At 46.1% G+C, this 14,097-nt stretch overlaps 2 protein-coding genes across 3 annotated transcripts in view; both read right to left on the bottom strand.

Moving 5' to 3' along the window:
- LOC138783958 (anterior gradient protein 2-A-like) overlaps positions 1 to 14,097 on the bottom strand; it is a 470,764-nt gene that overhangs the window by 29,568 nt on the left and 427,099 nt on the right. The window lies entirely within an intron of this gene.
- Positions 2,449 to 14,075, bottom strand: AGR3 (anterior gradient 3, protein disulphide isomerase family member). The gene is made up of 8 exons (XM_069960605.1): positions 13,976 to 14,075; positions 12,371 to 12,508; positions 12,207 to 12,270; positions 5,869 to 5,921; positions 5,118 to 5,194; positions 4,804 to 4,867; positions 3,093 to 3,176; positions 2,449 to 2,712 (listed from the first exon to the last, which is right to left on the bottom strand). Exons 2-8 carry the CDS (start codon positions 12,477 to 12,479, stop codon positions 2,663 to 2,665), a joined length of 501 nt encoding a protein of 166 aa, XP_069816706.1. The 5' UTR covers positions 12,480 to 12,508; positions 13,976 to 14,075; the 3' UTR covers positions 2,449 to 2,662.

The raw sequence follows: 14,097 nt of genomic DNA, 5'->3' as shown, positions 1-14,097 counted from the left end.
ATATGTGTTATGGGGGATGTGTATATGTGTTATGGGGGATGTGTAGATGTGTTATGGGGGGATGTGTAGATGACACTGTTATAGGGGATGTGTAGATGTGTTATGGGGGGATGTGTAGAGGACACTGTTATGGGGGGATGTGTAGATGACACTGTTATGGGGGATGTGTAGATGTGTTATGGGGATGTGTAGATGACACTGTTATGGGGGGATGTGTATATGTGTTATGGGGGGATGTGTAGATGTATATGGGGGATGTGTAGATGTGTTATGGGGGGATGTGTAGACGACACTGTGTTATGGGGGGATGTGTAGATGACACTGTGTTATGGGGGGATGTGTAGATGACACTGTGTTATGGGGGGATGTGTAGATGTGTATGGGGGATGTGTAGATGACACTGTGTTATGGGGGATGTGTAGATGACACTGTGTTATGGGGGGATGTGTAGATGTATATGGGGGGATGTGTAGATGTGTTATGGGGGATGTGTAGATGTATATGGGGGATGTGTAGATGTGTTATGGGGGGATGTGTAGATGACACTGTTATGGGGGATGTGTAGATGACAGTGTTATAGGGGGATGTGTAGATGTGTTATGGGGGGATGTGTAGATGTGTTATGGGGGATGTGTAGATGTGTTATGGGGGATGTGTAGATGTGTTATGGGGGATGTGTAGATGTGTTATGGGGGATGTGTAGATGACAGTGTTATAGGGGGGGATGTGTAGATGTATATGGGGGATGTGTAGATGTATATGGGGGGATGTGTAGATGTGTTATGGGGGGATGTGTAGATGTGTATGGGGGGATGTGTAGATGTGTTATGGGGGATGTGTAGATGACAGTGTTATAGGGGGGGATGTGTAGATGTATATGGGGGATGTGTAGATGTATATGGGGGGATGTGTAGATGTGTTATGGGGGGATGTGTAGATGTGTTATGGGGGATGTATAGATGTGTTATGGGGGGATGTGTAGATGTGTTATGGGGGGATGTGTAGATGTGTATGGGGGGATGTGTAGATGACACTGTTATGGGGGATGTGTAGATGACAGTGTTATAGGGGGGATGTGTAGATGACACTGTGTTATGGGGGGATGTGTAGATGTGTATGGGGGATGTGTAGATGTGTTATGGGGGATGTGTAGATGACAGTGTTATAGGGGGGGATGTGTAGATGACACTGTGTTATGGGGGGATGTGTAGATGACACTGTGTTATGGGGGGATGTGTAGATGTATATGGGGGATGTGTAGATGTGTATGGGGGATGTGTAGATGTATATGGGGGATGTGTAGATGTATATGGGGGATGTGTAGATGTATATGGGGGATGTGTAGATGTATATGGGGGATGTGTAGATGTGTTATGGGGGGATGTGTAGATGTGTTATGGGGGATGTATAGATGTGTTATGGGGGGATGTATAGATGTGTTATGGGGGGATGTGTAGATGTGTTATGGGGGGATGTGTAGATGACACTGTTATGGGGGGGATGTGTAGATGACACTGTGTTATGGGGGGATGTGTAGATGTGTATGGGGGGATGTGTAGATGTGTATGGGGGATGTGTAGATGTGTTATGGGGATGTGTAGATGACAGTGTTATAGGGGGGGGATGTGTAGATGTATATGGGGGATGTGTAGATGTGTATGGGGGATGTGTAGATGTATATGGGGGATGTGTAGATGTATATGGGGGATGTGTAGATGTGTATGGGGGATGTGTAGATGTGTATGGGGGATGTGTAGATGTGTATGGGGGATGTGTAGATGTGTATGGGGGATGTGTAGATGTATATGGGGGATGTGTAGATGTGTATGGGGGATGTGTAGATGTATATGGGGGATGTGTAGATGTATATGGGGGATGTGTAGATGTGTATGGGGGATGTGTAGATGTGTATGGGGGATGTGTAGATGTGTATGGGGGATGTGTAGATGTATATGGGGGATGTGTAGATGTGTTATGGGGAGATGTGTAGATGACACTGCGTTATGGGGGGATGTGTAGATGTGTTATGGGGGGATGTGTAGACAACACTGTGTTAGCAATTCATTCTCACCATCCGTACAGGATACATACACATATATTTAAAATAATTTTATTTTTTTTTATCATTTTTTTTAATCCTTTTTCCTCTAAAAATGAGCAATCCCCCTATGGACAGTGCAGAGAGGTTACAGAGGGGAGGGATGACCGGTGGTCAGCATCTTATGGATCAGACACCCGACCACCTCCTCCATCTACATGAAGATCTGATTCCTAGAACCAGACACACATGGGGAGATTTGGTCAAGACAAAAATTCTGATTTTTGAGAATTTTTCTACCATGAATCATGAGTATTGTCTGATGTATCTGACGCCCCCAACCCCGCACCCCCCCCCCCCCCACACACTTTAAGCCCTTCACCCCCCCCCCCCCCTTTTCTTTCAGCTGCCATAGGAGGCCAATATTTCTTGAGAAAAAAAAAAACCCTTTAAGAAACCATATAAATTTTGTGCCCTTCTTCTTTGTGCCCCATTCGCTCCATCCTGTAAGGAAATGTTCGTCTATGACTCCAGTTTGGGGTCCACAGAGAATGGGGAGGGCGGTTCTTTCGGCCATGATTGGCCCCTTCGCGGTGCGGACCCCTCCATCTTCCATGTGGCGGCTCATAGCTCGGTCTGGGCAAGACGTAACGCTTTCTTCATGTTCTGTATCACTGGGAGGAATAGAGAAGGGGATTAGATACAGGATGTGGACAGTGTATTGCCCAGCAGGGGGCGACAATACTGGCTCTATATGCAATGTTTTTGGGTGTAGTGGCCCTTTAAAAGGTAGAATATCTGACTATTTTCATGATCTAGAAGAATGGTGTAAGTTAGTGCCCCCTCAATTACATTATAGGAGCCTGACTAAACTAAGGGATATGGAGCATGGTCACAAGCTTGCTGACTGTTTCCAATAACATCCAGCAGAATTGTGATTTCAGCTCTGAAGTATAGTACATGCTGTACTGATGTTCTATGAGCAGACAGTGTGGGGGGTTGTGCTGATGTGGCTGCAGTCTATAAGCCTCATATGATATAGAAGGCGACTTACACAGCGGAATGTCCTGCGGTTCATAGGTGTAAAGGCGATTGGAGTAACGTCCGGTGATGTCGGCTCTGACCGTAAGGGCGGGATCTGTAAGAAGAAGATGACCATAGACCTGAGAACAGGGGGACAACGGCCTCAACGGCAACGCAACAGAATAGAGACTGTAAACAGTGTCAGACCGACCCTGAAAGAGATGTCAAAGGACAAACATAGCAAAACAATGGCAGAAAGAGCGCTACATGCCGTTCTGTCAAGAGGTCCATTGAAGTGAATGGAGTTGAATCGCAATACCACACACAACCTGAGGACAGGGGTGGCGCTGTTTTTGAAAGGAACTAGCTATGTTCCTCTAATCCAGGATAATCCCTTTAAGGAGGTGCATTACAGTCAAGAAGCTACTAAAGAAATGGGCCTATTTAAAAAAAAAAAATCTATATGGCTCGTATATTCTCATTCATTTAAAAAAGGGGGTGTGGCTAAAAATGATACAATGTTGCAACAATTGTATCAACCTTTGGTTATTTACAAACAAGTGACTTATGATAAACCCCTCCCCCTCCAATCACCATCACAGACAGGAGTCACTAGGATGATAAGCCCCTCCCCCTCCAATCACCATCACAGACAGGAGTCACTAGGATGATAAGCCCCTCCCCCTCCAATCACCATCACAGACAGGAGTCACCAGGAAGATAAGCCCTTCCCCCTCCAATCACCATCACACACAGGAGCCACTAGGATGATAAGCCCCTCCCCCTCCAATCACCATCACAGACAGGAGTCACAAGGGTAATAAGCCCCTCCCCCTCCAATCACCATCACAGATAGGAGTCACTAGGATGATAAACCCCTCCCCCTCCAATCACCATCACAGACAGGAGTCACCAGGAGGATAAGCCCCTCCCCCTCCAATCACCATCACACACAGGAGCCACTAGGATGATAAGCCCCTCCCCCTCCAATCACCATCACAGACAGGAGTCACAAGGGTAATAAGCCCCTCCCCCTCCAATCACCATCACAGAAAGGAGTCACTAGGATGATAAGCCCCTCCCCCTCCAATCACTATCACAGACAGGAGTCACTAGGGTGATAAGCCCCTCCCATCACCATCACAGATGGGCGTCACAAGGGTAATAAGCCCCTCCCCCTCCAATCACCATCACAGACAGGAGTCACTAGGATGATAAGCCCCTCCCCCTCCCATCACCATCACAGACAGGAGTCACTAGGATGATAAGCCCCTCCCCCTCCAATCACCATCACACACAGGAGCCACTAGGATGATAAGCCCCTCCCCCTCCAATCACCATCACAGACAGGAGTCACAAGGGTAATAAGCCCCTCCCCCTCCAATCACCATCACAGACAGGAGTCACTAGGATGATAAGCCCCTCCCCCTCCAATCACTATCACAGACAGGAGTCACTAGGGTGATAAGCCCCTCCCATCACCATCACAGATGGGCGTCACAAGGGTAATAAGCCCCTCCCCCTCCAATCACCATCACAGACAGGAGTCACTAGGATGATAAGCCCCTCCCCCTCCCATCACCATCACAGACAGGAGTCACTAGGATGATAAGCCCCTCCCCCTCCCATCACCATCACAGACAGGAGTCACTAGGATGATAAGCCCCTCCCCCTCCAATCACCATCACAGATAGATGATACATGATCCCCAATATCTAGAGAAGACCCCGGTCTCGTCTTACCGACAAACATGATCCTGGGCACATACTGTCCGTCTGGCGATAAGTTCTTATCCCTTGTCTCGTGCTGAAAAAATTATTTTATGTGGTATAATAGAGAATGCGATATGTTTTATATATACAGTCTATATATATATATATATCTCCATGGCCTGCAGATCACAGGAATATTCCCTCTTCCAGATCAGTAAATGGTTATTCCCTAAAGGATAATTCAATGTTGTGGCTTCTGAACGCCAACTCTCCTCCTGTCCTGCAGATGGCGCCAGTCTCAGCAGTATTAGTACAAGTCCCCAATCCACCAGTGATCGACCTACCATGAGATTCAACATGATGAAATTTTCCTTTGCCAGTTCCTGGATTTCCTCACTTTCAGAAAAAGCCTTCTTCAGGGCTGAGGAACACAGCAATCCATTCATAGGGTTAATAAAAGACCACAAGACTGTACAGCACAGGATCAGTGACCCCAGCAGCAGAATAGTGAGTGCAGCTCTGGAGTATAATACAGGATGTAACTTAGGATAAGTAATGTAATGTATGTACACAGTGACCCCAGCAGCAGAATAGTGAGTGCAGCTCTGGAGTATAATACAGGATGTAACTTAGGATAAGTAATGTAATGTATGTACACAGTGACCCCACCAGCAGAATAGTGAGTGCAGCTCTGGAGTATAATACAGGATGTAACTCAGGATCAGTAATGTAATATATGTACTCAGTGACCACCAGCAGAATAGTGAGTGCAGCTCTGGAGTATATGACAGGATGTAACTCAGGATCAGTAATGTAATGTATGTACACAGTGACCCCCAGTAGCAGAATAGTGAGTGCAGCTCTGGAGTATAATACAGGATGTAACTCAGGATCAGTAATGTAATGTATGTACACAGTGACCGCACCAGCAGAACAGTGAGTACAGCTCTGGGGTATAATACAGGATGTAACTCAGGATCAGTAATGTAATATATGTACTCAGTGACCACCAGCAGAATAGTGAGTGCAGCTCTGGAGTATATGACAGGATGTAACTCTGGAGCAGTAATGTAATGTATATGATGGATAACTTACCTTGGCAGTACTGACAGTCTTCCAGATGATGAATCACCATCAGAGGTTTGTTACTGTAAGAGAAGAGGACAGGAGGCTGTAATACACATCATGTATATAATCTCCAGTGACCCCACTTGCTTTTTTTAATGTGATCTCTTTGTAATAAGTGATTTATGGTCCAGGTTGATTCCTGGACATTGTGACCCAGTCCTGATTACCCTTTCTTAGTTTATTATGCCTCCACCTAGTGGTCATATCTGGTACTGCAATTTTGTTATTTTGCAGAATGCTTCATCTTGTGGCTAAAGAAACCCCTCTGACCTTAATATAGCAATAGGTAAAATATATTACATGGCAGCAAAGCCCTGGTGGTCTAGAGTAGTTTTAGGGTGGGTATACTTCTTTAAGGGTATAATGATCACAAGCAGTCCCAGTAGAATGGTTGTAAAGAATCCATGACATTTAGATGATAGTGATCCCATTAGACGCTGGATTATAGACAGGATCTCCCCATCAGTTATTAGTCCCATCTATGAGGATATACAGGACAGGGGCACAAAGTTCCCATCTCACATCCTATCCCACACCTGTCACTTCTTCCCATTATAAAATCAGCAGAATGTCGCCATCTGGTGGATGAATGTTTATTAACACTTTTGGCAACTACAACCTGAAAACTCCAGGAAACTGGGCGACAACTGATAGAATGATAGCTTCAGTGTCAGGAGGTGGTCAGCAAGCAGCCATGTATATAATATATATAAGCAGCCATGTATATAATATATATAAGCAGCCATGTATATAATATGTATAAGCAGCCATCAAGTATAAGCAGCCATGTATATATTATATATAAGCAGCCATGTATATAATATACTGTATATATAAGCAGCCATGTATATAATATATATAGGCAGCCATGTATATAATATATATAAGCAGTCATGTATATAATATGTATAAGCAGCCATCAAGTATAAGCAGCCATGTATATATTATATATAAGCAGCCATGTATATAATATACTGTATATATAAGCAGCCATGTATATAATATATATAGGCAGCCATGTATATAATATATATAAGCAGTCATGTATATAATATGTATAAGCAGCCATCCAGTATAAGCAGCCATGTATATAATATATATAAGCAGCCATGTATATAATATACTGTATATATAAGCAGCCATGTATATAATATATATAAGCAGTCATGTATATAATATATATAAGCAGCCATGTATATAATATATATAAGCAGCCATGATATAATATATATAAGCAGCCATGTATATAATATATATATAAGCAGCCATGTATATAATATATATATAAGCAGCCATCAAGTATAAGCAGCCATATATATAATATATATATAAGCAGCCATGTATATAATATATATAAGCATCCATGTATATAATATATATAAGCATCCATGTATATAATATATATATATAAGCAGCAATGTATATAATATACTCAGTGGCGGATTAAATGTACCCTGGGCCCCGGGCTGTCCACCCAACCTGGGCCCCCCCGTCCACCCCAGCAGGCTGTGTGGGGTATATAAGAATACAGAGGTCTGTGGGGGATCAGTATATAGAAGTGACCCCAGAACATCACTAATAGGGGATAGGGGGAGATGTTTTTGTTCTATCCCCTATTAGTGATGTTCTGGGGTCACTTCCCTACACTGAGCCCCCACAGATCTCTGTATTCTTATATGCCACAAAGCATCCAGTGTATAATGCACCTATCACCCAACTACAACAGCTGAAGGCACTACAACTCCCAGCATGTACTGACAGTCTGCAGCCCTCATAATATGCTGGGAGTTGTAGTGCCTGCAGTTGTAGTTGGGTTCTAGTTTAAAAGTTTTCGCTAGTGTACTGTAGTGACCCCGGGGCTGTCAGTACACTACCGCAAACAATACACTCACCCATTTAGACCCCAATGGTACACAGGCTCTGCACACTATAGGGCGCAGTATGTTTCAGGCAGTATTTGGTCCTCATGTCAGGTCCTCATAGCAACCAAAACAAGGAGTGGATGGAAAACACAGAAAGGATCTGTTCACATAATGTTGAAATTGAGTGGATGGCCGTCATATAAGAGTAAATAACGGACATTATTTCAATACAACAGCAAATATTTGCAATTAAATGACGGCCATCCACTCAATTACAACATTATGTGATCATAGCCTTTCTGTGTTTTCCATCCACTCCTGGTTTTGGTTGTTATGAGGACCTGACATGAGGACCAAATACTGCCTGAAATATACTGTGTGTGAACGCAGCCTATGGCTGGGTTCACACTACGTATATTTCACTCAGTATTGTGGTCCTCATATTGCAACCAAAACCAGGAGTGGATTAAAAACACAGAAAGGCTCTGTCCACACAATGTTGAAATTGAGTGGATGGCCGCCATTTAATGGCAAATATTTGCTGTTATTTTAAAACAACGGCTGTTATATTGAAATAATGGCCGTTATTTACTGTTATATGGCGGCCATCCACTCAATTTCACCATTGTGTGAACATAGCCTTTCTGTGTTTTTAATCCACTCCTGGTTTTGGTTGCAATATGAGGACCACAATACTGACTGAAATATACGTAGTGTGAACCCAGCCTATAAGTGATTACAGTGCAGTTACTAATGACTCACAGGTGACGTCTTCTCCGATTGCCGTCGCTCACTTTTTCCTTTCTTTTCTATCTGGCACAGCATCATGAAGACTTCTCCGACCCCAACTCATCTGCAGGCGGGGAGCTGGGGGTGATTGGGGAAGGGAGGCAGCTGGGGCGACAGGGGGAGAAACTGGGGCGACAGAGGCCGGGGGGGTGGGAAGCTGGGGAGGCAGGGAAGCAGCAGGGGGAGAAGATGATGGGAGTAGCAGCAGCAGGAGGAGAAGATGATGGGGGTGGCAGCAGGGAGAGAAGATGATGGGGGTGGCAGCAGGGGTAGAAGATGATGGGGGTAGCAGCAGGGGGAGAAGATGATGGGGGTGGCACCAGGGGGAGAAGATGATGGGGGTGGCAGATGATGGGGGTGGCAGCAGGAGGAGAAGATGATGGGGGTGGCAGCAGGGGGAGAAGATGATGGGTTAGCAGCAGGGGGAGAAGATAATGGGTTAGCAGCAGGGGGAGAAGATGATGGGGGTAGCAGCAGGGGGAGAAGATGATGGGTTAGCAGCAGGGGGAGAAGATGATGGGGGTAGCAGCAGGGGGAGAAGATGATGGGTTAGCAGCAGGGGGAGAAGATGATGGGTTAGCAGCAGGGGGAGAAGATGATGGGGGTAGCAGCAGGGGGAGAAGATGATGGGGGTAGCAGCAGGGGGAGAAGATGATGGCGGTGGCAGCAGGAGGAGAAGATGATGGCGGTGGCAGCAGGGGGAGAAGATGATGGGGGTAGCAGCAGGGGGAGAAGATGATGGGGGTAGCAGCAGGAGGAGAAGATGATGGGGGTAGCAGCAGGGAGAGAAGATGATGGGGGTAGAAGCAGGGGGAGAAGATGATGGGGGTAGAAGCAGGGGGAGAAGATGATGAAGGGTAGCAGCAGGGGGAGAAGATGATGAAGGGTAGCAGCAGGGGGAGAAGATGATGGGGGTGGCAGCAGGGGGAGAAGATGATGGGGGTGGCAGCAGGGGGAGAAGATGATGGGGGTGGCAGCAGGGGGAGAAGATGATGGGGGTGGCAGCAGGGGGAGAAGATGATGGGGGTGGCAGCAGGGGGAGAAGATGATGGGGGTGGCAGCAGGGGTAGAAGATGATGGGGGTAGCAGCAGGGGGAGAAGATGATGGGGGTGGAAGCAGGGGGAGAAGATGATGGGGGTGGAAGCAGGGGGAGAAGATGATGGGGGTGGCAGCAGGGGGAGAAGATGATGGGGGTAACAGCAGGGGGAGAAGATGGGGGTGGCAGCAGGAGGAGAAGATGATGGCGGTGGCAGCAGGGGGAGAAGATGATGAAGGGTAGCAGCAGGGGGAGAAGATGATGAAGGGTAGCAGCAGGGGGAGAAGATGATGAAGGGTAGCAGCAGGGGGAGAAGATGATGGGGTGGGAGCAGGGGGAGAAGATGATGGGGGTAGCAGCAGGGGGAGAAGATGATGGGGGTGGAAGCAGGGGGAGAAGATGATGGGGGTGGCAGCAGGGGGAGAAGATGATGGGGGTAACAGCAGGGGGAGAAGATGGGGGTGGCAGCAGGAGGAGAAGATGGCGGTGGCAGCAGGGGGAGAAGATGATGGGGTAGCAGCAGGGGGAGAAGATGATGGTGGTGGCAGCAGGGGGAGAAGATGATGAAGGGTAGCAGCAGGGGGAGAAGATGATGAAGGGTAGCAGCAGGGGGAGAAGATGATGAAGGGTAGCAGCAGGGGGAGAAGATGAAGGGTAGCAGCAGGGGGAGAAGATGATGAAGGGTAGCAGCAGGGGGAGAAGATGATGAAGGGTAGCAGCAGGGGGAGAAGATGATGAAGGGTAGCAGCAGGGGGAGAAGATGATGGGGGTGGCAGCAGGGGGAGAAGATGATGGGGGTGGCAGCAGGGGGAGAAGATGATGGGGGTGGCAGCAGGAGGAGAAGATGATGGGGGTGGCAGCAGGGGGAGAAGATGATGGGGGTGGCAGCAGGGGGAGAAGATGGGGCGGCATGGAGAGCAGCTAAGGTTGTAAGGGGTACAGCCGGGCGGCAGGGGGCCAGGGTGAGCTTCCGGCAGAGAGCCTGTCACGCAGGCCAGAAGCTCACAGTGCAGCCCCGCGGTGCCCGAACTTCTCTGCTTGGCGGCGCGCATGATGTGACGTCATCACGCCGCCAGGAGAGAAGTACGGGCACCGCAAAGACGGCAAGGAGAGAGGGGGCGGTGCCGCGGCGGACTCTGACGACAGCGCGCCACAGCAGAACATCACTCGGGGGCCCATTGGGCCCCGAAAGTGATGTGCTGCTGGCGCTGCTATATAAGATCTTAATGTGGGCGGCGCGGGCCCCCCCCGGAGCCTTGGGCCCCGGGCGGCCGCCCAAACCGCCCACATTATAATCCGCCACTGAATATACTGTATATATAAGCACTGCTGGGAGCCCGATCCCGCAGCTGAAACACTTTTAAGAGACGGTCCTGGCGCTTCATGGTCTTTCTTGGGCGCCCTGGAGCCTTTTTGGCAACAATGGAACCTCTCTCCTTGAAGTTCTTGATGATGCGATAGATTGTTGACTGAGGTGCAATCTTTCTAGCTGCGATACTCTTCCCTGTTAGGCCATTTTTGTGCAGTGCAATGATAACTGCATGTGTTTCTTTAGAGATAACCATGGTTAACAGAAGAGAAACAATGATGCCAAGCACCAGCCTCCTTTTAAAGTGTCCAGTGGTGTCATTCTTACTTATTCATTACAGATTGATCTCCAGCCCTGTCCTCATCAACACCCACACCTGTGATAATGGAGCAATCACTGAAACGATGTTAGCTGGTCCTTTTAAGGCAGGGCTGCAATGATGTTGAAATGTGTTTTGGGGGATAAAGTTCATTTTCCAGGCAAATATTGACTTTGCAAGTAATTGCTGTTAAGCTGATCACTCTTTATAACATTCTGGAGTACATGCAAATTGCCATTTTAAAAACTGAAGCAGTAGACTTTGTAAAAATTAATATTTGTATCATTCTCAAAACTTTTGGCCATGATTGTAGACATCATGGAAGGCTCATTATTACAGCAGCAGCGCTGGCAATATGCATCTATGCTGGGACCCTGCAGTTTCCAACACAGCCACTGGCAGCAGCAGAGAGTCCATGTCACCAAGTACATTTTCTTTAATAAAATAATAGTACAAAGTTATATAACTTCGTTAAAGAAATGTAACATACATATATATATTACAATTTTGTTCAGCGAAAATCTTTTTCTTTCAAATGAAACAATGTCAGAAAGTTATACAGATCTGTAATTTACGTCTATTAAAAAATCTCAAGTCTTCCCATACTTATTAGCTGCTGTATGTCATGCAGGAAATGTTGTTTTATTTTCAGTCTGACACAGTGTTCTCTGCTGACACCTCTGGCCAAGACAGGAACTGTCCAGAGCAGGAGAGGTTTTCTATGGGGATTCATAGAAAACAGAGACAGAGTTCCTGTCTCGGCCAGAGATGTCAGCACTATGTCAGACTGAAAATAAAACATTTTCTGCAGGACATACAGTAGCTAGTAAGTATAGGAAGACTTTTAATTAGATTTTTTTAACAGAAAAAAAATTCAAATCCATATAACGTTTTGATGTCAGTTAATTTAAAAGAAAAATATTTTCGCTGGACAACCCCTTTAAATATACAGTACACATGTATTGATGCCTCTGGCGCCCCCTGCATACCTCTTCTTGGTATTGTACAGTCCTTCCTCATACGTTTGCACCCACGTGATCTCATCTCCCCAACCTAGAAGAAGACAAAAACATTCAGCCAAATAGTCAGCTTCAGATTTCAGATTTTTATCCCTATAATTTCCCCAGTGGAGCAAAGTTTGGAGACACAGGACCTCTGGAGAGCGTCTGCGGGTAGCGGATTTCCTTCTTCAGCGCCATGGCCAGGTTGGAGGAGAAGGTCACCAGGATGAGGGATACGGCCAGCAATGGGAGATACGTCATGGCTCCTGCCGCTTCTGGTCACTGATATACTGCAATGGGAAAGTCTATGGTCAGTGGTACCTTCTTATGTGTACGGTCTGAACATAGCGGCAGAGTATATGGATAGACTAGAAGACCCCAGGACAGTGACTGTATATATGGATATAATATAAACAGTTACATGGATATGGGATGATGAATATCGATGGCTATGTGAAAAGATTTACAACTTTTTATTAGACTATGATGGAGATTTATCAGGAGCAGTTATCATATCAGCCAATCACATTCTAGCATTTATTTGTAGAAAGTCCTGGTAAAAATAAAAGCTGGAATCTGATTGGTTGATATAAGTGACGGCTTCTTTGCACAAGGCTTAAAGGGGTAGTCCACCCAGAACAAACAACTGGTGCCAGAAAGTGCCAGAGATTTGTAATTTACTTCTATTAAAAAAATCTCCAGTCTCCCACTACTTATCAGCTGCTGTATGTCCTGCAGGAAGTGGTGTATTTTTTCCAGTTAGGAGGACAGGAGAGGTTTTCTATGGGGATTTGCTCCTGTTGTGGACAGTTCCTGATATGGACAGAGGTGGCAGCAGAGAGCACTGTGTCAGACTAAAAAAAATAAGTCACTTTCTGTAGGACATACAGGAGCTGATAAGTACTGGAAGACAAGATTTTTTTTAATAGAAGTAAATTTGTTGAACAACCCCTTTAATGAAACTCTCCTGTGAAACAATTCTCTCTGATTCTGTAAATATTTGCTCTGAGAAGTGATATAACTGTATCCAATGTAGACAATGCTCTGTGAGCTCCAGACTGATACATTGTACATAGCTAGTCCTGCTCCCAGCTGTATCCAGTGTAGACAATGCTCTGTGAGCTCTACAGCCTGGACCCCAGACTGATACATTGTACATAGCTAGTCCAGCTCTCAGCTGTATCCAGTGTAGACAATGCTCTGTGAGCTCCAGACTGATACATTGTACATAGCTAGTCCTGCTCCCAGCTGTATCCAGTGTAGACAATGCTCTGTGATCTACACATAGCAGCAGCTGCACAAATCTCTCTCAGATCAGTCTAGATTCCAGGCTGTAGAGATCACAGAGCATTGTCCAGACTACATACAAAAAGTAGGTGGGGTTTATCACGAGGGGCGTGGCTATAGTACACAGGAAATTCCCATGAAGATAATCTTTATATCTGTAGTAAGAAATCAATAACTTCCCATATCCCCGTAACTATAATAATAATATAAAATACAGACACAACGTAGGTGAGACAATACAGAGGAACAATGTGTGTGTGTGTCGCTTTAAGAACTGGTAGCACCCGCCCCAATGTCAGTGGAGCAAAGGCCAAAGCTTCCCTTCTAGTGCCGGCTCTACAACAAGGAACTACAAATCCCAGCAGGTAAAAAGTTCATAATTACAATGTATCAATAGACAGAAGAAAGAAGACGTAAATATTACTAAATAAATAAACAAGTCAATCAATCATCGCTGTTCATGGACTTACACTTAGGTGTGACTCCGCAGGTATGTGCCGACTGACCTCTTCCTGGAGATAAGATTCCTTTATAGGTGCAGGTTGGACAGGTGACCTGTGCCTCCGGGTTACTATAGAAACAAGGAAATAGT

Source organism: Dendropsophus ebraccatus, chromosome 2 (assembly GCF_027789765.1).
Source record: "Dendropsophus ebraccatus isolate aDenEbr1 chromosome 2, aDenEbr1.pat, whole genome shotgun sequence".
NCBI classification, from domain to species: Eukaryota; Metazoa; Chordata; class Amphibia; order Anura; family Hylidae; genus Dendropsophus; species Dendropsophus ebraccatus.
Note: the sequence above shows the minus strand (reverse complement) of the source record. Positions and strands in the feature narration are given on the sequence as shown.

Bases quoted from the DNA above. Each gene is read 5' to 3' on its own strand.
- AGR3 (XM_069960605.1), bottom strand. From the start codon at position 12,479: ATGACGTATCTCCCATTGCTGGCCGTATCCCTCATCCTGGTGACCTTC. The intron at 5,922-12,206 runs GTATGCAGGGGG...CTTCTCTTACAG, and splicing joins CTGTACAATACCAAGAAGAG to TAACAAACCTCTGATGGTGA. The intron at 2,713-3,092 runs GTAAGTCGCCTT...TATTCCTCCCAG, and splicing joins ACCGCAGGACATTCCGCTGT to TGATACAGAACATGAAGAAA.